The following is a 26,677-nucleotide window of genomic DNA, read 5'->3' on the forward strand; positions in this document are numbered from 1 at the left end:
ATGTGCGTTGCAGAGTTTGGAAACTAGACACCTTACAGGAGATTTGATTGAGGTGTTTAAGGCTCTGAGAGGCATCAGTAAAATGAATTAGGATGAAATTTTCAAGATTATAAATGATGCTAGAATTAGGATACATAAATTCAAGTTAAGGGGGGAAATGTTTAGATTGGACAGCAAGAAGTTTTATTTTAGCCAGCAAGTTATAAATTACTGCAATAAGTTGCCTACATGGGTGGTAGAGGCTGACAGTTTGGGGAAATTCAAAGATCATCTGGATAGTACCTTTGGGTGAGGGAAACGCATAGAATGATAGGTTTAATTTTCCTTTCTTTTATTAATTATTATTTATTTTTTTTTTTTTTGTCATTGTGTTATTCGGGGCGGTTTTTTTTTTTTTTTTTTTTTGGCTGGTGCAGCATAAGCCATGGGCTTTCTTGCACCATGCGGCCATTACTAATACTAATGTATGTAGCAACCAATTACAGCTGGTTCATTAAAGAATTATAGTATTAGCCATAATAATCAAAGGAAGCCATAGGCTTTTTTGCTGCACAGGTAAAAAAAATATATAAGCACTTCCCTTCTCACCAAGGCAAATATCCAGTTGACCTCTCAATTTCTTCAAAATATCAGCCTCAATTACCTGTGGAGATGATGTGTTCCAGTAATTAATAACTCTACTAAAAGAAAACTTTCTACAATCTAGCCTAAACCTCTTCCCCTGTAATTTGAATTTATGGCCCCTAATTATGGAATTCTTTATAACAGTGAAAATTCTGCCTTCATTTACTAACCCCTCACAGAGCCTTAACCTCAATCAGGTCCCTTCTAAAGTGTCTGGTTGCCAAGCTCTGTACCCATGTAATCAAAGTCTTTCCTCATACGGTTGCAAGTTGCTCGTCTTTAGATACCTTCAAGAAGCTCAATGTCTTTTTTTTAGATGAGTTCTCCATACTTGGACACAGTATTTGCCTTAAACTGTCATAGAACCCTTTCCTGCCAATAGTTCCTGTACTGTAAGCCCTATGATGTCATCTAATTTGTGAGTAATGATGAGATCTAGAATATTCTTACCTCTATATTTTCTCTAACATGCTGGTATAAATAATAATTAATAATAATCTAGTTTATTTAAAAATTTTGTTCCTCATGATGGATTTCTCTCCTACTTACTCCATTCAATTAGGGTCAGATTGAAGTCACTCGTAATAAGACATTCACACTTGCTTGCCCATTCCAGTTTCATGTAAACTTTCATCATACTCTTTACAGTCCTCTGGTCTGTAGATTACTCAGGGTCTATAGATTACAGACCATTGCTTCCAACTAACTCACACCACACTGATTCTTTGCAGGCATGTGTAACTTCTGACTCATCAAAAGCATTGTTCACATTAAGGCTGATTTTGATAAGACACATGACCCGACCGCCCCCTTCTATCTTTCCTAAATACATTATGCATACCGTGATGGAACTTGTCTTCCCCAATTTCGGATGGCACCTCATTTCTGATAGCTCTACAATGTTAGCTCTGCTAGCAGCACTAGTTGTCCTAACCAGAAGTTCAAACCTACCCATTTTATTGACTACACTCAATAACATTACTGTAGACATACTGCTTGAAATTATTTAGGACTGTTTCCCTAGATCTGACTACCCACTCATCTGAAGTGTTGCTGCCTTCAAGAACACCTTGAAACATTGGCTGTTGTGGTGACAATCAATTCTTGAGATGTGTGCAAGCATTACTTTGATCAATATCATCAGATAAACACTTGTCTATATTACTCTTCTCTCTCTCAACTAGCAGTTTTCCCTGAACCTTTAAGGTATACTCAATGATATTGGCAAAAATCCTTGCACCACCTTTGTTCAAATGAACCAGTAGTTGTTGGTGACTCTATTGTCAGGGAAACAGGGAGCATACTGTGCATAAAGGATAGGTGGAATAGGACCAGTGTATGCCTGCCAGGGGCAAAGGTTGATGACATTGTAGAGCAGATAGACTGCGGAATTACTTAACAAGTACAGGTCACTGTTGAAAAAAAAAAAGCCATGAATTAGGGTTAAATTTTAAAGTGTCTGCAATTCTGCCCAGACACGATAGGAGGGAGTATATGATGAGAGCCTTGTCTATCAATTCAACCCTGGAGAGATTGTGCAAGGCTCAAGGGGTAGAATTTTGCTCACCTTGGTCTGTGCTTGTTAACAGGAGAGACTGCTTCTACAGGGATGGGATACACTTAAATAGAAAAGGTGCAAGAATATTTGATGATGCTATCGAGGCAGTGTTAGGTGGGTTGAAAAACTGCTAACTTGGGGGGATACACGGACTAATAGATTAGCCGCTGGCAGAGGTGAAAGTGATTCTTGCACTGCTTCTATTGGAATGAGCAGCAGCCTGGAAAACAAGACGCAGGGTATTCCAGAGACTGCTGAAAGTCATTGCAGTACAAGTAAACAAATGGGTTGTGTTAGGGTAGATAAGAATAGGAACAGGTGCATGTATACTTGCGTATACACCAATGCTGGAAGTTTGGTAAATAAATTTGATGAATTTGAGGTGTTGGTCAAAACATCAAAGGCAGATATTGTTGGGTTAGAAGAGATGTGGTGTCACACAGATATAAGGAATGCAAAACTGGAATTTGGGGAATACAATGTGTACAGGAAGGATAGATAGGATAGGAAGGGAGGAGGGTTTATGATATTAGTTAAAAAACACAAAATCCAAGGAAGTGCAGCCAGTCAGCATCGCTGGACAGTGCGGTGTCGAGTCGGTTTGGTGTGACATAGGCATTGGGGAATCAAAATTGAGAGTAGGAGCGTGTTATAGGCATAATGACTCTGATGAGTATAATAAAAACTGTACAGGGCAATAGAGTGGGCCAGTAAATCAGAGTGTCTTATAACGGGGAATTTTAATATCACAGATATTGACTGGAATTGGCGGGTTGGTCATTCACACCACTAGCAAGGTTTTTGTGGATTTATTGGATGACTGTTTTCTACATCAGCATGTTCAGGGGTTGTGTTAGGGTGGGAGTAATACTCTTGATCTGATTATCAGTAGTGATTCTTCATGCATTAATAATCTGCAGAACCACTAGGTGGCAGTGATCACAGTGTGCTGAAGTGTGATTTACTCAAAGAGGTAACTACCATCAATGATAAAAGGAAGGGTTTTTGCTTTCGTAAAGGCGACTATGGAGGTCTGAGACAGTATTTAAAAATTCTATATGGTGGGAAACAACTGATGATGTTACCAACAGCAAATTCAAAATGGGAGGCATTCAAAGAATTAATCTTGGAAGCTACTAGGCTTTATATACCAACTAAGAAATATTGTTCAAGGTTTCGGCTTAAATGGATGTCAGATGAAGTAATGAGACATGTGGCAGAGAAGAAAAATGCATGGGATTCATATAAATTAATGGGTGACATGGAAGCCTATGATAGATAAGCTGGTCTGTAACCAAGTCAAAAAGGAGATTATGCAGGCAAAGGCAGATTATGAGAAATCCTTGGCAAAGGATGCAATGAAAAACAGAAAAGAGTTCTTTACCTATGTAAACTCTAGAAGGAAAGGGATGAATCAGATTGGTCCACTGGATATTGATGGTTCAACTGTTGATGATCCTGCTCGAGTGGCTAACAAACTAAGTGAGTATTTTGCATTTACATTCACACATAAAGAGTTATCCAGGGAGGGGAATGCCTGAGGAGAATTAAACTCTGGCAGTGAGCGAGATGATTTTGTAATAACTGAGAGCAAATTTGAGGAGAAATTGTTGACGATAAACATAAAAAAGGCACCCGGGGTGGATGGGATTTATCCAGTTATATTAAAGGAGGCAGCAAAGGAAGTAAGCAAACCCTTAGCCTAATTATGAGAGCTTCCTTGGACTCAGGGGAGGTACCCATGGACTGGAAATGTGTAAATGTAACTCCAATTCACAAAGGAGGATCAAAGGGCAACACAAGTAATTATAGACCTGTTAGTTTAACTTCTGTTCCAGGGAAATTAATGGAGGCACTGGTTAAAGAACCACTGCAGGATCATCTAGACAAGACTTCAGTTATAGCTCGGAACACAGCATGGTTTTGTTAAGGGGAAGTCTTGTCTGATCAATTTGATTTGATACTATCATGTGGTCACAAAGGAACTGGATGCAGGGAATAACTTTGATATCATGTATTGCACGTGGAAGACTGCTAAACGAATTGCAGCAGTGCAGCATTAGAAGCAAATTGCTGCTATGGATAAAGGGATGGTTGAGTGGGAGAAGATAGAGTGGTAATCGATGGACACTGCTCATCGTGGACTAATGTTATTAGTGGAGTCCCTCAGGGTTCAGCATGGTTGTTAATGACACTAATGACAGTATGCTGCTGCAACAGGATCTAGAAAAGTTGAGCAGATGGGCTGAAAGGTGCAAATGAAGTTTAACATTGACAAATGTAAAGTACTACATATGGGAAGCGGTAATGCCAAAGTAACATATCAACTCTGTGGTACTACACTGACAGTGGTAGAGAACAAAAAGGACCTGTGGATAATTGTGCAGGCAGATATGAAGTTTTCTGAGCAGTGCACACGGTCTGCAAGAGTAGCTCATGGTGTGTGTTGTCAATGATATACAGGAATTTTTCTAGCAGAGATAAGGAGATGATTATCCTCTTGCGTAAGGCAATGGTCAGGCCACACCTTGAGTACTGTATACAGGTCTGGAGGCCTCATTTTAGAAGGATGTAGAGCTGTTGGAATGAGTACAGAGAAGGCAACAAGATTAGTGAATGGAATGAAGGGTTGCTCTTACGAAGAAAGGCTTAAGTTTTGCAGATTACAGTGTCTGGAGACTAGGCACCTGCAAGGTGATCTGATTGAAGTGTATAAAGCCTTGAATGGTTTGAGCATGCTCAATGATGATGGGATTCTTCTCTTTCTCAGAATAATCACCTGAGAGGGCATAAATTCAAATCGAGGAAAGACAGTCGTAGGATAGATGTGCGGAAGTTTGCCTTTAGCCAGCGGGTAGTTGATTGCTAGAACAGACTTCCATCTTTTGTTGTGGAAGTTGATAGCCTAAATAAATTTAAGGCTGAGCCAGACAGGTATTTGGAATGAGTGGAGAGGTGAAATGGGAGCAGCGGTTTTTTTTTTTTTTTTTTTTTTGGCCGATGCTGCATAAGCTTGCTTTCTTGCATCGTATGCCTCTACTGTATGCCTCTAAATATATTGCCATCTGCACAAAACTGATTCCTTCTAACTATAAGTGCAAGCCACACTGATAAAAATTTCTCCCCAAAAGCCTTGCAGAATTCCTCAAGTCTTGAGTGAGTTTATTAAATTTTTTGGCAATAGCTTAATTGCTAAATAATTTAATGAAAAACTTACAATACTTCAAGCTCTAGCTCAACAATTCAACTGTCTTGAGTTAGTCCACAAGGCTTTCAGCATATCGTGCTGGACAGAATTGCAGACACTCATATATATATATATATATATATATATATATACATGAAAAGGGCTATCACTGAGAAGAGAATTGACAGATTAAACAGCACTGAATATCAGAATGTCTTTTTTTAACTCTATTTTCAATATTACAAAAAAATAAAATAAATTATGTGAACAATTTATGAAAAATGCTATACTGAAAAATAACAAAAAAGTTTGTTTAAAATATTGTTTGAAATCTAATAACTGACCAACCTGGCAAAATTCTATTCTATGATCTGCTTGTACAGTTCTCTTGAATATGCTGTTTTATTAAAATTAACAAAAAATCAGAATGAAGTTATTTAATAAATATATATCAATTTGCCATCTGAGTTCCATTCAAACTTATAATGATATGAATATCTACTCATTTTGCTTCCACCAATATTCAGTAATTAAAGCTGACTTATAACAGAATTAAGTATTAGTTATAGCCATAATATTAGTAATATAAAGATTCTAAAGATCGTATTACCTGAGTAAGTCTGATCCTGTCTATCACTTCCAATAACAATCAATCTACTTTTGTTTTCTGGAAGATTAAAGGTTTCAAACACAACAGTAGGTATTGTTCTTTCATGAGGAAGGAATTCAAATGTACAATTAATGTCAGTTTTGTGCAAATTATCAGGATGCACAGGTAGTGAGATTGTTCCAGTGGTAAAGTCTGCTGTATATGAACATGCTATATAAAAGAGATTAAAATAATTAAATATCTAAGTTAACATCATCAAAAAAACATGTTATTCTATTAGAATGTTTACTCAAAATTTAAAAAATTGCATTTAATGCCCTGACCTCAATTTAATTTTCTCTTCAGCCTATTTTATTTTATTTTTTTTTTTTTTTGTGAGGATTATAAAGATCTTGTATACAGTTTTAAATACTTATATTACTGGATCACATCTTATGAACAACATCTTACGAAAAGGACAAAATACTTTTCAAAATCAAAAATCCAGTAAGTGATGACTCCTTTATTCTACAACTAGAGATTTATATAGCACCTATCCGGTTTTTATTTCATTCCCAATTTAAGTAATGTAAACAGAACAATTGTCCTGAATTAATGCCAAGGCAACTTTGACTATGAGATATCAGTATGTTGTACTTGTGAACTACACATATTCTAAGGCTGGCTTGTCTGTTTGCTGAATAAAAAAAAAAAAAAAAAAAAAAAAAAAAAAACACTGAAAGAACAATGCACTTCAGCCTGAAACCAACTAATTAATTCAGCCTTGACTGAAGAGTTGCCAAATAAGTTTCTTGCAATATCAACAGGATTCATATCTGTATCTTTTGAAACAGGTAAATGTCAAATGACAAACCTATCCTGCCAGGGAAACATAAACATAAAGAAATTGTAACTAAAGGTCATGATTTATGATTTATGGCATTAATTTTCACAAATCCTTCAAATACCAATTAATTATTTTTTGGCTTTAATAATACTATACATAGTCTTGGCAAAAATCTGAATTTTAGTTGGCTAGAACAGCATACCCTACATACACATGATGTACATAATATTAAATTAAAGATAACTTTTAATATATTTGCAAAGATTGAAGTGGTTAGAATGCATGATTGTTACATCATAAGAGAAAATCTGAATTTTTTAAAAATTCTTTCTGATAAAATAATTGAAGTCTCTTTCAAATGTTGATATTTAACCATATATAACTCAATCAAGATAGGTTTCATCAGTAATGCTGATGGTACCTATTTGATGTGGTCCAATGTTAGATCCTTAAATGAAAACAAAGTGCAATTAGCAGAGGTAGGCATTTAATACTAGAATAGAGAGTATCACATAAACCAAAAGAATGAATACAAGTGAGTCACAGCTAAAAAAAAAAAAAAATTATTTACTCTGGAAGTAAGTTACAGTTAAGGAAGGTGTAGCAACAATCAAGGTTTTAGAACTAGCTCGGAAGAAAATAAAATTAGCTGAGAAACATTATCCACTATAGTTGCATGGGTAAAATTTAAGATGGAAAGCTGGATGATGAAATTTGTCTATGCATGCAGCTTAGTTGAGGGATAATGAAATAGAAGAGTTCTTTAACGTCTTAGAAAACAGTAAAAACTAATAACAAAGAATAGTACTGCTTAGAACTTTAAAAAGCAGAGTAGAAAATAACTTTATACCTACAGCGATATTTCAGGAAAATCTGGAGAGGAAGGTAAAACTAATAATAATGTAAAAGGCTACTACAATTTTATACAAGCCACGCACTCTTAAATACAAACACATTACATCTTTTTTTAATACTATACATGGAGTACTTCATTTATTCATTAATCATTAAGTGCATTTCAGCATAAATATAGCAACAAGTTTACATGGAGGAACACAACAGAAAAAGCATAACTGACTATATCATTAAACAACTGGACCTTAAACAACTAGTTGAAGGTACAAGGTTACATAGCAAATTTCAGATTGGAAGTCATCATCACCTTGTATTTTTTTTTTTTAGCAAATTACAAATGATAAATAGTTCCAAAAATAAGATGCATTAAAAAAAGGTTAAAAAGACAAAAATTAAAAAAAGTCTTAGACATTCCATCAAGTTACTGAATATAGCAATCTTCTTGCTCAAAAGTTAAATGCCATTCCTGATGTCAATACAAAAATGGCAAAAATTAAAGAGACCTTTAAAGGAAGCTGAATAATAGAAGGTAAAGACAGGAAATTCAGGACAGATAAATTAAATATCTCTGTTCTGAATAACTACATCTAAGAAATCCTTATTGGAACATAAACAAGAGTGTCATGATATGTGTGAAAGAGGCTAAAGAAAAATCTTGGGAAAGATATGGGAATCAAATATCAGAAAGGTAGACAATTGTTTTAACGTTTAATTTTAAAAAAAGGTAAATTCAGTATGAAAATAAAACCATAACGGTATTCAAAAATGACATGGATAAAGTTAAAACAAAAGAGGAGGTCATTTTAGAAGTATGCTGTAAATAGTTTGATGATTTGCTAAATGAAAGAGCTTAAGACACCTTGAAGAAGAGGAAAAGATTTAAATGCAGGAAATTTTGGATACCTCTATTATTGGAGTAGAAAAGGTCACGTAAAATATACAGATGCCTAGTCAGCGTGAAGAGGAAAAAAACCAAACCCTCCAGCACATGACAGCACGACGAAACAAATGGCCCTCAGTCCCCAGCGGCTTTCACTCCCCCTCTTATGGCAGCAAGAGAATCAGAGTGGAAGCAGAGGGTGCTAAAAATCTCTGGGTACGACCAGGCTGCCATGCACGGAAACTGAACTTGGACTGTTACAATGTAACATCGCTCATCGGTGAAGACAGGATATTAGGGCTGGAAAAGGAACTAGAAAATGTGAATTGGAATATCATCGGTTTGGCTGAAACAAGAAGAAGAAATGAATCACTTATAAGTTTATCAAGTGGAAATCTGCTGTACACCAATGGAAACAGTAAAAGGAGCAAAGGTGGAGTTGTCTTTCTGGTCCATAAAGATTTAAAAAACAACATTTTGGAATTCAAAAGTACATCACCAAGAGTGTCAAGACTAATACTTAGGATTTCTAAGAGGTACAAACTAAAAGTTATAATGATTTATGCATCAACATCGAGCCATGATGATGAAGAGGTTGAAGAAATGTACACCAAAATTAAGAGTCTTTTAAATGAGCAGAAAACCCACTACACTATTATTATGGGTGACTTCAATGCTAAGGTTGGAAAAAGACAAACAGCATAGAAAGGGGAACTATAGGAAATTTTGGAATTGGTGAAAGAAATGAAAGAGGCGAAAGACTTGTGGAATTTGCAGAATCTCAAGGATTGTCAGTAATGAACACTTTTTTCAAGAAAAGGGTGAACAGAAAATGGATATGGAAGAGTCCAAATGGATTAACAACTAATGAAATCGACTTCATCCTCACTAACAGAAGATATATTGTGAATGATGTTACTGTCCTGAATAAGGTAAATGTTGGAAGTGATCACAGAATGGTAAGGTGCACACTTGATATAGTTATAGGAAAAGAAAGGAAAAAACTGACTTGAGTAAATAATATGGTCATTGAGATAACAGAGGAGGAGAAAAAGCAGTATGTACTGAAACTTAAGAACAAGTTTGAGCTTCTGCAGACTGCTTAGGACCAAGATATCGACCAGGAATACGACAACTTTCTGAAAGTGATAAAGCCCAAGAAATCTATAGGTAAAAAGAAATCCAAAGAAGAAAAAATTAGTCAAGAAACACTTGTTATGATGAACCAAAGGCAACGAATGAAGAGCAAGATAAACACTGACAAGGAGAAAATTGAGTATGCAAAGCCACTAGAAAGAGACTCAGAGAGGACATAAGATTTAACACAAGAAAAGTAGAACAAGCATTAAGGGGAAAAAAAGGACTTAAATCAGCTGCCTTGAGCAGTAATACAGAAAAACAAATGATACTGAAACTGAAGAACAGCGATGGTGTACTTATAAATAGCAGAGAAGGCATAATTCAAATAGCAGAAGACTACTATAGAGAATTATACAAGGAGCGAGGGAATGATGCCAGCAGTGGGGAAGATGGATCGCAAATTAATAACACATATGACATACCCGATATTCTGATATTCTTCCTGATGAAGTAGAACATGCGTTGAAGAAAATGAAGAATCAGAAAGACATACCCGATATTCTTCCTGATGAAGTAGAACATGCGTTGAAGAAAATGAAAAATCAGAAAGACATACCTGATATTCTTCCTGATGAAGTAGAACATGCGTTGAAGAAAATGAAGAATCAGAAAGCCCCAGGGGAAGATGAAGTTACTGTAGAGTTGTTAAAATTGGGAGGAAGAGACATAACACAAACTGGCATGACTCTTCACAGAATGCATTAGAAAAGGTGTGATGCCTAAGGAGTGGAATAATGCAATCATATTTTGCTGCATAAGAAAGGAGATAAATCAGAAATTGAAAATTACAGACCAATTAGCTTGTTATCCCACATCTACAAGTTGTTCACAAGGGTCATTACTAACAGATGGAAAGAATACTTGATGAGAATCAACCGAAAGAGCAAGCTGGCTTTAGGACAGGATATCACAGTTAATGGAGAAAGCAAATGAATATAAAACACCATTATGCCCAGCATTTGTGGATTATGAAAAGGCATTTGACTCCACACAGCATAAGGCAATGTTTTGAGCACTGGAAAGACAAGGCATAGATACCCCATATATTATGATTTTGAAGAAAATATATGAGAACGCTACCTCCTTTATTAGACTAGACAAAGACAGTAGCAAACTTAAAATTGAGAAAGGAGTTCGACAAGGTGACACAATATATCCAAAGTTGTTTAATGCTGCCCTTGAGGAAGCTTTCAGAAGATTAGACTGGTCGCAGAAAAGAGTCAATGTGAATGGAGAGTACCTAAACCATTTACGATTTAGATGACACTGTAGTCATAAGCCACAATCCCAAAGAATTAGAGGAAAATTTTAATCAGTTATGCACAGTGAGTAAGGATTTTGGACTAAAGATGAATATGGCTAATATGGCTTTGGACTAAAGATGAATATGGCTAAAGGCGCCTCTGTAGCCAGGTGGGCAGGAGCAACAGTGCATAACACACACTTCTTGATTAGACCGGGTTTCGAGCCCATGACCACCAAATACGGAGAATGCGGAAAGGTCTGGGAATGACCACCGTATATCCCCGGAGCAATATGGCCTTAGTTGCTAATGCTCCTAAAAACCAAATAACAAACAAACGAATATGGCTAAAACAAAAGTAATGTTGAACAAGTATGCCACAGAAAGGGACATAATGATTGAAGGAGCAGTAATTGAAAAGATGGAGTCATATACTTATCTGGGACAAGTTATTAGCTGTAATAATGATAAATGGCTGGAAGTCAAGAGAAGAATAAATTTTGGATGGATAGCATTCAAGAAATATAGTCACATACTGAGGAGCAATATCCCAGTTTGTCTGAAACGTAAAATAATAAACCAATGTATACTCCCCACCATGACTTATGGAAGTGAAACTTGGGCACTCACCAAAAGAATGGAAGAGAAGCTGAGAACTACACAGCGAAGAATGGAACGAATTATATTGGGGATCAGACTGTTAGATAAGAAGAGAAACACATGGATTAGGCAGCAAACTCAAGTAAAGGACATTCTTATCAAAACTAAAGAACTAAAATGGTCTTGGGCACGACACATAGCTCGAAGACATGACAGATGAACTAAGACTTAAAATAACAGAATGGTACCCAAGAGGAGCTAGAAGAAAACCTGGAAGACAATGGCAGAGATGGATAGATGAAATTCATGAGTTTGTGGGTAGCCAATTCCTTCTGTTTTGTGCAATGGATGGCCATTGCACAAAACAGAAGGAACTGGAAAGTTGCTGGAGAGGACTTCATCCTGCAGTGAATTGAAAATTGCTGATGATGATGATGATGATGATGATGAAAATATAAAGTATGAAAAGGCAGCAAGATATAGGTGAAATTATACTTGAAATGCTAGTTATTATTAAACTGACATTGTGTGAGGACCATTTAGTTACACAAACTAGTAAAACGTTTATATGGTCCTCACACAATGCTAGTCTAACCAAGGAAACTTGGATACCCACTGGCTTTGTAAAGACACAGCAGACACTTTTACATACACAATCTTTCAAGACTCAATAAAGAATTCCAATGTTGGAGTCAAAATATTATCATTGTTTAGGGCAAGGCTGTAGCAGTTGTTGAATATGGAACCTGCTTCATTTATTCATTAAGTGTACAACTGCAAAATCACTGTTTTCCATTACCAGTGCCATAACAACAATTGTAAATCAAATGAAAATGAGAATAATTGACAAAACTTAAATTATCATCACCACAGGCATAAATTTAGGGATTCAGAGTGATAAGTGCATCCAAGCTTAAATTATACCATTAATGTCACCAATATCAGTATCTTCATATTAACTTTTTGTGAGAGTTAACCTATTTAACATTTCATTTGTGGAAACAGCTTGAGGAAAATTATCACACTTGTAATAAATATTTTAGTTTATTCAAACATTGTTACTTCCAAAACCAAGTACATGACATATACATACCATCTACTTTGAAGTAAGCTTTAAATTTTCTTGTCTCCTTCAAACTGCTGTTCTGCAAATGAAGATCTAATATGATAGAACTGTTGTCAGTAGTGCCAGTCCAGAGTGTGAAAGGATCTAAAAACCAAGAAGAATCAGAAATAAATGCATATAATAAAAAAATCTAAAATTTAAATTTTTTTTCAATAATTAAAACAAAACCAGAGTTATCAAATACATATGATCTTATAATTCTTCACCGCACAGCAGTAGCTAAAACATTGTAATTGGATATTATAATGCCATGTTTTGAGCATGCATTAGTCTAGCAGAAAACTACTTTGAATGAGCACTTGTTTTTCTTGTTTGTTGCTGCATGTACAGAAATTGACAAAATTTCAACAATGTGGGATCATCATCACATTTCACTGTAACTTGGGGAGACACCACTATAATGGAAAAAAAAAAAAAAAAAAAGTTTATCAGTTTCAAAGGTTTTATGAAGAACGTTTTTGCTTAAAGATGAACAAAAAGTGGCTACCCATCAGTATCCTGAAGTGATCAAAGCATCAATCAAGTCCGCTTGCAAAATTGCTGAGGAGATGTCTCTTTCATGTGGTTCAGTTCAGAAAGCTCTAAAGATTTGGGCATGAGGTGAGTGAACACAGTTTGTTCCAAACATTCTCACTCAAGGTTAAAGACAGCATAAAATCCTCATACCATTTTTAACAAAAATCATAGCAAGTGATAGGTCTTATATGATATGACATTTCGAGTGACTATTCAACTATTTTTATGACTATTCGAGTGTTGGCATTCAAGGTGAGTGGACATGCTTCATCAGGGCTCTTCAGTTTATTGGATTACTGTTGATTATTGCTTTTAAATATTTGATTTATTTAGTATACTGTTGGATTATTTTGTTATAGGTTTTCCGGTAATAGTTTGATTTCTATAATATTATAGATATCGTTTTTTAAAGTTAATTTTCATTGATATTTAGCTAATTTTATAATGGTAATTACGAGATCTGCCTTAAACACGTCACAGGGTAGGTATCGTGACTCAGATGGAAATAGCCAATGGCGATTTACGTGTGAGTCATGATTTAATCCGTTGCGGAACCTGTGGAATGTTTTCCAAGGTCGACCTGGTGACTAATCATAGCTCACCTGGGGATTCTTTTCTTTGTGATCGATGTAAGGAGTGCACCGATCTTAAATTACAATTTGGTGCACTGATGGAACAATTTGAGTCACTGAAAAAACGGGTGCTTGCCCTCGAAAATAATGCATCTGGGAGCTTCGTCAGGGACTCAAGACTCCAGCAATCTACCAAGTGATGCACACCCGATTCAGGCCTCAAAACAGAAAAACCAAGTGCAAACTACTCTGGTTCAAAAGGACTTTGTTTTATTAGGAGACTCCCTTGTCAGAGAAACGGGGAATATTTTTGTAATAAGGATAGGTGGAGTAGAACCAGGGTATGTCTGCCGGGAGCAACTATTAATGATGTCACCAACAGATTGTCAGATTTTAAGGAGAGTAAAGAGAATATTATTATTCATGTGGGAACTAATGACATTAAACGTACACGATCTGACGATCTGTTGGAAAAATACAGGACCATGCTGAGGAAATGCCGCAAGCTAGGCCACAATGTCTATGTGTCTGCGATTCTGCCCAGACATGATAGGAGGGATTATATGTTAAAAGCCTTGTGGATTAACTCAGACTTGAAGGACTCTGCAAGGCTTTTGGGGGAAATTTCTATCAGCTTGGCCCACACTTGTAGGTAGAAGGAATTTGTTTTGTAGAGATGGGATACACTTAAACAAAGGTGGTGCAAAAGTTTTTGCCAGTATTATTGAGGATACCTTAAAGGTTCAGGGAAACTGCTAGTTAGGGGGGATGTGGGTAATGCTGACACATGTTTATCTGATAATATTGGTCAAAGTAACTCTTGCACATACCTCAAGAGTTCTTATCTGTTTCCCCCAACTGGACATATTATCTAGATGTTCTGGGGGCAGAAATGTTTCAAGTGAGCGGGTAGCTAATGCAAAGGAAGAGAGCCTAAAAAACTTCAAGGATTGTGTTAGGGTAGTTAAATATACAAGAACAGTAATTCTTAATTGTTTATATAGTAATGTTAGAAGTGTCGTCTATTTAATAGAAGGAATAATTTAATTCCTTCTAATTTTAATTTTCTTTTTTAATTTTAAGAAGCTATTCTTAAAATTAAAACAGTTCATGAAAGAAAAATTATTTCATTTGATTCAAGAAATTATTGAAAGACAACTGGTCACCTAAAAGCATTCACAAAACAAGGCTTCCAAACATGTTCTGATCAGTGGTAGGCATGATTGAACAAGTGTGTGGTTCTAGAGATTAAAGTGAAGAATATCAACAATGCAAACACAGTGCAACCTCAATATAATCTTGCTATTGTTGTGAAGTCAGAAATTCAAGTCCTTGAATTTAAACTTGAATTTCTGAAAACATTATCACTGAAAGATGTTGCATACAATATTGAATTAGCATGGGTGAAAGTAAGCTCAACAGCAACTGAAAACTACTGGGAAAAATGTATTGGAAATAATGAGATCACTAATAATAACTTTAAATTAGTAGCATTTTCAGAACAAGAAGCAAAGGCTGCTTGTAACATATTTAGTAGCAGTCTTGGACTGAGGTGGATGCAGAAGCTCCAGCTGCATATTACCTGAGTGAGGAAAAAATCATAGACTCTGTGAACAATGAGAAGTCAATAGACAAACAGAAGACCAGTGACATGGGGAGTGACTCAGAAGATAATGAGGATAACTCATGCAAGGAAAAAGCACCAGAAATTAACAAAGTACTTAAAAACATTAATAAGATGATGGAAAGGTTAGAATGTCAGAGTGATAATGAACATCTTCATTTATTGCATCCGATCACTATTAAAAATTATTTACTGAAAATATTGACATCAGTTCTGGCAACTAAATTACATGACTATTTCAGAATGGATGCATAAAATATAAGTCCATAATAACATTGTGTATTAGTAAAATGTAAAGGAAATGATATAACCTTTAATACCGTGTCTCATAGTTTGTATACTTATAAAACATTAGTAAATGAAGTAGTTATGTTAAAAAAAAAAAAAAAACAGGAAAAAAATGGTAAAATGTTTTTGGCTACAATGCATTTTGCTTATAGCGTGGTTATTAAAGTTATTGCCCACGTTATATTGAGGTTGAGCTGTATTTATTGAATAAAATTAGTTTTTTAAAACATTCATCACATTTTTCTAATAAGGTTACTCTGTGCTCGAATGCACACAGATATTCAAAGTAAAAAATATTATGACTTGATAATTTCTTTCTTTTTTTTTTTTTTGGTAATCTTAAAAGTAGAAGGCTACTGAAACTATAATACTCCTCCCCTGCTGACAAATTGAGATATGGGGAAAAATAAACAGTGATACTGTACTTGAGTGGATAAAGGATATTCCAAAGAACAGAACAAGAGGATGTGAATTTAAAAAGCAGAAATTTTTTTCTCTAAGTCTGAAGTTAAATCACAGACTGTGGCTGGTTGTAATCAGTTTGCAGAGGTTAAGGATAGAATTACAGATGCTAATGAATGATGTTTATTAAAAAAAGATGTAGAAAAGTCACAAAGTATAAACCAAATGCCAGTTTGTAGGGAATGGACTGAATCAACGAGATAGGTTAGTGAACTCTTTTAATTTTCTTTTTTAATTTTAAGAAGCTATTCTTAAAATTAAAACAGTTCATGAAAGAAAAATTATTTCATTTGATTCAAGAAATTATTGAAAGATAACTGGTCACCTAAAAGCATTCACAAAACAAGGCTTCCAAACATGTTCTGATCAGTGGTAGGCATGATTGAACAATCATGCCTACTCGACCAATCAATTTAGTCATTTTTTGTTGAACAAGAATGACTATGTGTACTAGCAGATGTCATACAAGTATTCAATAGTGAATTTGGAATACGTACAGGATTACCAGTCATTCAAAACAGCTGTTTTGGGGAGGGGACTAACAACTTATGCTACGAGGAATCTGTATTGTGTGTTCTAAGATAATGTAACTGTTTATAAGATGAAACACCTAAGAAAGCCTTGCATCTTTTGAGACTGGTGAACCAAATAGGGTGCTTAAAAGATCTTAAGTTCCATCATCCATAAAAAAATTTTATGATAATAATTAACAAAATTTATTAATGTCATTATAGAATCTGAGTTGACTGCTAACCATATAGGGTTTAATTTATATTCTTTTAGACTGTATTTATAGCTTGTCTTGACTGCCTTTTAATGTCTAATTTAAATTTTATCAGTTTTATTAGTTGCAAGCAATATTATTATGAACAATATTTAATCCTAAATTTTTCTTCATTTGCATATAAATGGTTCAAAGAAAGTAGCTTCAATCACCTGTAGACCCTGGAATGAATGCAATAACCACATTATGATATGAGAAGGTGCACCATTCATAACCCTCTCCCACTCCAACTCCCAACAAAAAAGGCCATATTTAATAATCTCCCACCAAATAAAAACTGATACTGAAATTGATGAAACACTTACGTAATATGTAAAATTGACTAAATGCCTCAGGTTTTGTGACTATATTAATCTGTTTTAAACATCCAAAGCTACTAGTAATTTTAGAAAACTCACCTCCAAACTTCATTTGGTTTAATGAACAAAGCAAAATAAGAAAAACTAAAAACTTAACTAAAACACTACTCCCCTCCCCACAAAAGTTCACCTTTTTAAGGGTGGATATTATTTATCTAAACTGGTGTTCAAAGAAACTGCATCATCTAGGAATTTCACATTTCTAACCCTTTTTTGCAATGGTATGCTACATTAATGACTAGCATCACAAATAGAAATATAAACAAAAGATATTTATTAATAGTTAAGGCAAAGCTAAGATATATTTTTCAGATGCTCTCAAAATATTCCAAAATGAGCAACCTTTATACAACAGTTTTGGTATACACGACAATCATGGCTGAAATGTTATCAGAATCCCTCAATTTGCTTCAGTTTATCATTTTAAATGGAAAACAAAATGAAAAGTTCACTAGGTGTAAACTAATATTTAGTTGAACTGCCTCTGGCCCTGATGACAGCAGTACACCATTGAGGCATTGACAAGATCAATTTCTGAAGATATTCAACTGATAGTTCGTGGTTCCAAACACGAATTATGGCTTCCTGAAGTTCACGAAGGGTCTTTGGTTTCTTTCTGGCAACTGCAGATTCCACGTGATGCCAACAGTTCTCTATAGGATTTAGGTCCAGGCTGTTTCCTGGCCAGCTAAGAGTTGTAACGGACACTTCTTCCAACCATTTTTTCACCTGTAACAAATGTAAACACATTACTGTCGAACCTCTAATGCAGAAATGAAGTTAAAGTAACTTACAGAAGTGCCTACTTACACTTTTATGAGATGACAAGGAGCAGAGTCGTCCTGAAAGATGCAGTTATTTGGCAGGTTGAAATGGTCTCTAATGATTGGTAGCCATTTGCCTTCCATTACAGCCAGGTATCCATTGGCATTTACGGAACCTTTTATAAACTGCAGGTAACCTACTCCGTGATACAAAATGCAACCCACATCATTTGGCTGGTAGGGAATTTCACTGTAGGAACCATACAGTCTGAATGGTATTCTTCACCATGTCTACGGCGAATCATTTGTCTCCCATCAGAGCCATGCAGGTTGAATTTCTTCTCATCGGAGAAAATAACTGACTTCCACTGCTCGGGGGTCCATTTGACATGCTCCTTTCACCAAATTAATTGGGCTTTTTTCATTTTTTGTGTGAGGAGGAGCTTTTCCTTAGGACGACGGGCTACAAATCCATTTTTGAAGAGGCATCTTCTGACTGTTACTGCACTTGCTACCACTCCTGTATGTTCTTCCCATTCTCTTTTCAGCTCAGATGAAGAAGCTTTACGGTTTTAAGGCATAAGCACTTCAAAACATGGTCCTGTTTTGGCATAGAGACTCGTTTGTGTCCGGTTCCTTTTTTCCTATCAGCAGAACCAGCATCCTTTAGTTTGGAAAGAAATCTACTCACTGTCGACTGATTGTTTGTTATTTGGTTTTTAAGAGCATTAGCAACTAAAGCCATATTGCTCCAGGGATATGCGGTGATCATTCCCTGACCTTTCCGCATCCTCCGTATTTGGCAGTCACGGGCTCGAACCTCGGTCTAATCAAGAAGCGTGTGCTATGCACTGCTGCTCCTGCCCACGGAGGCACCTGTCGACTGATTACAAGACCCTCTGTAAGCAATATGACAGGAACATCCTTCCTCACTTGAAGTAACAATAGCACTCTTTCTTCGTGGTGTCAACTGCACATAACTCGCCATCCTGACAAGCAAGGAATGACTACAACTCTTTCAGAGCATGCTTATATGGCTGAAAGTAGCAGCTGATGCAATATTACATCATCACCTATGCACGTCAATCTTATCTGATGCAATCTGTTAGAAATATTGCCATATACTTATGTTATTCAGATGACAGTTACAATTTTAAGGGGTGATGCACTTTCTTTGAACACCAGTGTATAAACTATGTAAAGTATTAACCAGCTTTTAGTTTTTTTTCCTTCACTTTATGTATTAAACCAAATGGAGCTTGGAAGTGAACTCTGTCAAATTATTAGAAGCTTTAGTCATTTAAGGCAGACCAAAACACTTGTGTTCATAACTGGGAACAGGACAAATCAAAGCTTGGCACTATGGCTAAGAGAACACAGTATATTTCTGAAGATAATGTTCAAGGGTGAATGATAATGGACCCAAGTTCACATAAATATACTGGCAAAAGAGATGAGCTGCATAAGGATGCAACATAAGTCCTTTGTATTTAGAACCTGACAGTGAAGCAGAAATTGCCATCCTTTTGATTAAAGGATTTTTTGTGTGTTAAGTAATGAAATTTTGCTACCTCATTTTATTTTAGAATAAAAATGGAAGGTATAAGGAAATACTGACTTTACTTATGTGTTTAGAGTAATGACTGAATGCAGATGTCTTCCAACTTAAAAAATAAATAAAATATCAGGCCAGTTCATAACCACAAATGGGGAAACTGGTTTATAGAATGAAACTTAAAGGAAACATCAGTAAGTAACACAGAAGTGCACATAGCACAGTCTGAGACCAATCTCGACAAGGTTTTATCCAGCCTGCAACAGAATTTTGAAAATCATCACTTCTCAAATTAGATAGCCTATAGGAAAAATGAGGAACAATAGCTTTACATGGCAGTCAGCCAGCTTCAAAGCTGTTCAGATATAAGTTAAATACAATAAACATATCTGCAAAAAGAGCTAAACCTCCCAAACACTTCCTCGTTCATTTCACAAATACAGGTGAAAGGCAATGCTCAGGGTCCAAAGAAAATTCTTTGGACTCTTCTTTGAAAATTATTCAAACTTCATACGTACCATCAATTTTGGTAGTCTCTTTTTTTTCATGAAATAATATGCAATCGCGTTGTTTCAATCTTTTATCGAGGCACTATACAATAAAGTATTTAAAAAAAAAAAAAAAACAATATTCATGTTGTTAAATATACATAAACAAGATAAAAAGACATCTTTTGTCACAAAAACAAATCGATACTCACAAAAACTGCTTTTCTGTGTGGTTGTATTGACTGTTATGTTTGTGTTTTGAAATTAACAAACAGTTAAGTTCAGGAGAAAAAGGAAAACAATGTACTTCATGTTCTTTCAAATAAGTAGATATTAGCAAACAAATTTTTGCACATTTTAGTTTTTACTTTCAAGGCTTTCATATTTTAAAAAACTATCAAGGATTGACTGCTTCACTGCATCTCTGTTTCTTTTTAACAATTTCAATAAGGCATTTTAACTGTAAAATTGAAAGGGAATCTACCTTTTCTGTTTCAAGAAATTTAAATCCAGTTTGCAAACCAGTGAGTGCCTCCACGATATAAGTACAAGTCAACGGAAATCAAAGGATAAGGCATTATCACAGATTCGTATTAATCTTAAAATATCGCCTTGTGTTCACAAGGAATCCAAAATGTTGACCTTCAGTGACTAAAAACACCTTTCAACTGACAAAAAATGGGAGCCATGATTGCATTGCTAATGAATCGCGTTTTAGTGGGTTTCAGCTGTGCAGTCTCAGTTCCAACCTCAATGATGTGCATTTTCACCTACAATCTGCTGAGCATCACTTACTTTCACACAGTCTCAATTATCATTTGCCTAAAACACTACTCATCTCATCTGCTAACTATTCACTCTATGATTCCTTTTGCTTCCAAGGTGATACCTGTATATACATCTGCTCTGATATTCTTTGCCAGAGACTTCATGATTTTAAATCACCTCCTTTGATTTCCTCAGGCTTAAAATCTCTCTATCCCATTCTGTCAAATTCATGTTGCCACTATCATTTCCCAAATCTACTATTCATATAAAACTCTGACTTTCTTCAGCCTTTCGTTTAGCACATTGAAGGTAGAAAGAAAGTATTCCTTTCTTCCTACAATGTACCGTATTTCCCCATGTATAAGACGCACCTTAATTTTGGGGCCCGAAATTTGAAAAAAAAATTGTATTACATAAAGTTATTGAACTCAAGTTTTATTCATCATAAAATTCATACAACTCATCACTGTCAAAACTCCCATCCATTAGCTTGTCCTCATCTGTGTCTGATGACGAATCACTGTCTTCATATATTGCCTCGTCCTCAGTTCCATCTATGGCATTTGAAATGCCACACTTCTTAAATGACTTGACAACAATCTCAGTCTTGATATTATCCCAGGATCTTTTCACCCAGGTACAAACTTCTCCTATAGTTGGTTTCTTCACTCTTCCTGCTGGTGTCAAATTGTCCTCAGAAGACTTCATCCATTGGTTCCATTCGTCTCTCATGGCAGCTTTGAAGGGTTTGTGAATGCTGACATCAAGTGGTTGGAGCTGGGATGTCAAGCCTCCAGGTATGACGGCAAGTTTTTGTTTTTTGCTCTGCAGCAATCTTCTTTGTATTTTTTGTTATGTGTGCCCTGAACTGATCAAGCACCAATAGGGCACGTTTGTGTAAGAGCCCACCTGGTCTCCTGCTCCAAACTTTCTCAAACCAGATCTTCATCCCATCCTGATCCATCCAACCCTTGTCATGAACGTGGACAATCACTCCTCGAGGAATATCTTTTTTTGGCATTGTTTTGCGTTTGAAAATCAGCATAGGAGGCAGCTTGGTTCCGTCGGCACAACAAGCTAGAACAACTGTATAATGGCTCTTTTCATGTCCACTTGTCTTCACAGTTACAGTTCTGTTACTTGGGACATCAAATTGAAGGGGGGACTTCGTCCATATTTGCAATCTGTCCCAACTCAAACTGATGTGTCTTCCGACATTGAATGACAAAACGATGAAATTCAAGGACCTTCTGCTCATAGCTTTCAGGCATTTTTTGGGCAAGTCTGGTGCATGTACGCATGCTTAGTCCATTCCGTTTCATGAACCTGAAGCACCAATTGTGTCCTCCTTTGAAATCAGTAACTTCTTTTTCATCAGCAATTCTTCTTGCCTCGTGCTGAACCATCTTTGTGGACCCAGGAATTCCAATTGCTTTTTGCTCTTCAATCCATATCTTCAATTCCCTCTCTAAATCAGGCCATTTTGCTGACTTGCCTCTCATGGCCTTCTTCTGCCATGGCGTTTTCAGTAGGGTTTCTTCTTCTTCCCGTAGCCAGTCTCTGATTGTTTTCTCAGTTCGAGGAGGACCAAACTTACGTTGGGCAGCAAGATTTCCATTCACTTTTGCAAACTGGATCACTTTTAACTTGAATTCAGCACTGTACGAAAATCTTTTCTGAGCCATTTCCGGGCAGAATGTGGCAAAACGTAACCTAATATACCAGTAACAAGTGCGAAACAATGAGCGCAAAGACAACAAGCGGAAATAGAAGTAAAAAAAAAAAAAAAATCTACAACCACTGTATAAGACGCACCCAATTTTTAGACCCCAAATTTTTCGAAAAAAGGTGCGTCTTATACATGGGGAAATACGGTACTTAAACTCTTTCACTTTCCTAAGACAGATAATTTTCTCTCAGTGATTTCAATGTTCACAACTCCAGCTGGCTTCAGTTGAATAGTTACATTCCAGAACCTGAGCAATTACTTTTGCAATTTCTAATAACCTCACACAGCTTGTTCATTTATAGACCTGAGCCCTAACATGTGGCAGTGACACCTATGTTGGGAGATTTTTGCTTCTAGATATCTTAGATCCAGATTATTATGTGGTAGTCAAACTAGTTCAAAAGCATGCCAGTAACTAGCATCAGAATATCACTTCCAAAACATTTTTTTTAAAGCAGATGTTACTTCATTTGGTAACTAGGTGTGCATCTAAAAACCCTTTTGCTATTTTATTGTTGGAATTATTCAGCACTGTACTGCAGCCTAGAGCATAGCAGCAATTCATCGATAATTTAGTAGCTATCCAATTCAGAAAAATTAAAAAATGCAAAGAGAACAAGCAGACAATAACAGACTGCTCCCACTTCAAAATAACTGCAAAATTTGTAAGGACAGGTATTAAAATTTTGCTATAATATTCAATATCCCTGTTAAATCACTTTTTAATATAAAAGCTAAGCATTTGCTATCCTTTACTAGTATAAAAGCTAAGCAAAAAATAATAAATTATTACCTTTCTGGCCTTTGAAGGCTTCTTTAAAAATCCATTTAGAAGAATTACTATTATATAAGACAAAGGTATCATTTTCCTGTAATAAAAATTCTGTTATAACCAAGAACAATGATATATTTGATTTTTCTTGTTCAGTAGTGATATTCCATATACAGGATTCTTTACCACCCCAGTGAAGCCATCCTGAAGAACCAGTGACATTACCACACTCATATGACTCTGAAATGAAAATGCAGCAGATTTACCAGTCATTAATAACTCAAAAAAAGAAACTATTCCTTCTACATCACATATAGAGATAGTTTAGATTTACAGTAAACCCCCGGTATTCACGGTATCTGTATTCGCAGTCGCTGATTTAATATAAAATGAAACCTAAAAAAATGTGAATTTTAAATCGGCGTGAACATTTTCCGCCATAAAAAAACATGGGCGTGGCTAAAATCATCTTTCCCGGCCAAAACAGCGCTCAGTGGGTGGGGGAGGTGACAAAATCGCGAGCGTGAATGTTTCTCGCTAATCCTCATTCAGTATGTGCTATGCGCTTGTCATGGAAGGTTTCATCGTTTGCTTTTAATTTATATGCTTATAAATTGAATAAATTTATCAATTTATAAATTGATATGCTTACAAAAGTGAAAAATCTACTGTTTTGCAGTGTGTTAGTGTAAACAGACTTTTTCAAGTGTGTTAACAGAAGAAAGTGACTTTATTGTGGACAAATTCTTTTCTAACCCCTACAAAAATATGGCTACGAATAGCAGGAGAATTGTGAAAAGATCAAAGAAGGTGATGACATTAGCGAGTAAAATTCAGTTATTAGACAAAATTTCTAATGGTGAAAGTGTCTCGTCAGTGGCAAAACATTATAAAATCAATAAGTCAACGATACGATCAATCAAGAAATTGAAAGAAAAAAATCCGCCGTAGTGTCCGTGAAAACGCGCTAATTGCTTCAAAAATTTGCTCTGTAACTCGTGATGTTAAATTAGAAAAAATGGAAAAGGCTTTAAATCTGTGGATAGAAGACCGAACTCAAAATAAAATTCCCTTAAGTTCACTCATCATTCGTGAAAAGGCAAAACACCTTTATCAACACTTTAGCGAAACTGGTGATAGAACTGGCGGGATAAGTTTTTTAGCTATAGCAAAGGCGCTGGAGTGAAAGATTTGTTTGAAATTTCTAATAAATATTACATTTAATATTAAATTGTTTCTTATTTTCATTTCAATGCCCTATGCTTGCATTTCACTATGTATTGTCTGTGTACATAGTCATATTATGAAGGTACATATAATACATACATAGACAAAATTTTAGACTAGTTTTTCTTATATATTTCATACTCTGGAACGGAACCCCTTTATTACTATGGGAGCCATAACTCAGTATTCGCGTTTTCGGTATTCGCAGCATTTCTCAGGAATGTAACTCCCACAAATAGCTAGGGTTTACTGTAATCCCAAAATAAAATAATCTAAGATAAAGGATATGCAAAAAAAAAAAAAACATTTACTGCAGATATTTAACTTTAGTCAAAGCTTATATAGATCTTTACTTATCAAAAATAACTGCACCAGAAAAGATTAATTCCTTACATAATGAATGAAAACTCTGCAGGGAGAAAGTAAAACAATCACATTAATGGGGTGGTAACTGAGCACACATCTGTACCAGTTCTAACCCATTTTTAAAATGTCCACATCACCAGTATTTGTGAATATAGGCATGCAACTATATTCAATTTATGAACAGGGGCATACATTAGCTGCTGCATTGGAACCATCTTCAAACTCTGCCAAGTACTCTTTTTATTACTTAAAACTGGTTTTTGTTATCTTTCTGTTTCAAACAAAAAAGTAGTCTTTATCTGAAAAAGGAGGCAAAATTACTCAAAAATGAGAGTTGAAGTAAGAACTGAAGTACAAGAGACTTTTGCTGCCATTCTAAACGTTGCATTGATATAAAAACAATATGCAATTTTGCAAGAGTATAATTAATATTAGAAGTGTGTTTGTTTATTAAGTCTATAAACTAAATTTATAACAAGAAAAATGTTACTTGATAATGTAATTGTAAAACAATACATAACATTGATTTATGGCATAGTACATACTTTTCACATATTAATTTTTACCATGCCAAATAGTAATGATACACTATTACTATTTGAATGGTAATAGGTAGTGTTATTATTATATTCATATTTCTCTTAGTTTAGCATTAGCATTAGCATTAGCATAGGCATTTGATGCAAGAAAGCAAGCTTATGCAGCATCAGCCAAAGTTTAGAGTGGTATTTTTAATTTAAACTGTTATTTCTCAGACTAGAGTAGCAAAGCAAAGAACTGAGTAATAGGAAAGTTTTAGCTTACAGCACTACCAAGGGTAGTTCTAGAAATCAGGGGTTTATAATATGCATGCGACATGTTTTCTAATGCAAAGAGAATGTGGAGATTAAGGTTTTTGACAGAAGAATGTGAGAGCTTGAACAATAGAGTTATTGCCTTTGAAGGAATTAAAACAATGGTTTCATCACACACTTAATTGCCCAACTCAATGATAAAGCCTACACTCATGCATCAGCCAGTACAGCAGAATTCCAAAGGCAGAAAGTGATTATCCCATAGGAAGTGGCTATTGTCAGTGACTCTGTCAAGGAAACAAGAAATATACTATGTAAAAAAAGATAGGATAGGATGAATAGGAGCAGGGTATGTCTGCCAGGGGCAAAAGTTAGTTATGCTGTAGAACAGTTACCATCTTTTAGGGGTACAAGATGGGATACTGTTGTACGTGATGGTACATAATTAGGATAGGCAAGCTGAGGATTTACTGAACAGTTACAAAGCAATGCTGAGAAAAGAACAACAGTTATGATTAAAACAGGAAGTGTCTGGAATCACGTAGAGATATGATAGGAGGGAGTACGTGATGAGAGCCTTGTCGATCACTTCAACTCTGGAGAGACAGCAACGCTCAAGGGACAATTTTCTCAGCATGGTCCATACTTGTTAACAGAACAGTGCTTTTACAGGGATGGGATACACTTAAATAGAAAGGACACCAGAGTATCTGCTCATATCATTAAGAACAGAGCATGGAAGTGTTATGCAAGTCAAAAAAACTGCTAATTGTTTGGTAGGAATACACAGACTAAAAGTTACACAGCAGATGTGAGCAGAGGTGAAATTGATCCTTGCACTGCTTATACTGGGACACTGTTGTTGTTGTTTGTTCAGTTTTTTGGAGCATTAGCAACTAAGGCCATATGCGGTGGTCATTCCCTGACCTTTCCACATCCTCCATATTTGGTGGTGACGGG

At 35.6% G+C, this 26,677-nt stretch overlaps 1 protein-coding gene across 1 annotated transcript in view; it reads right to left on the reverse strand.

Annotated features, from left to right (window-relative positions):
* The window catches only part of LOC150087846 (cubilin-like), a 152,143-nt gene that overhangs the window by 80,962 nt on the left and 44,504 nt on the right, over positions 1 to 26,677 (reverse strand). Inside the window, exons 4-6 of the mRNA XM_090369233.1 lie at positions 23,352 to 23,570; positions 12,617 to 12,733; positions 5,980 to 6,189 (exon numbers count right to left, since the gene is read on the reverse strand). Coding sequence (XP_090225359.1) covers positions 5,980 to 6,189; positions 12,617 to 12,733; positions 23,352 to 23,570 — 546 coding nt within the window. The remainder of the gene's footprint in view (positions 1 to 5,979; positions 6,190 to 12,616; positions 12,734 to 23,351; positions 23,571 to 26,677) is intronic.

Source organism: Mastigoproctus giganteus, chromosome 3 (assembly GCF_048544385.1).
Source record: "Mastigoproctus giganteus isolate SK-2022 chromosome 3, ASM4854438v1, whole genome shotgun sequence".
In the NCBI taxonomy this organism is placed as follows: domain Eukaryota; kingdom Metazoa; phylum Arthropoda; class Arachnida; order Uropygi; family Thelyphonidae; genus Mastigoproctus; species Mastigoproctus giganteus.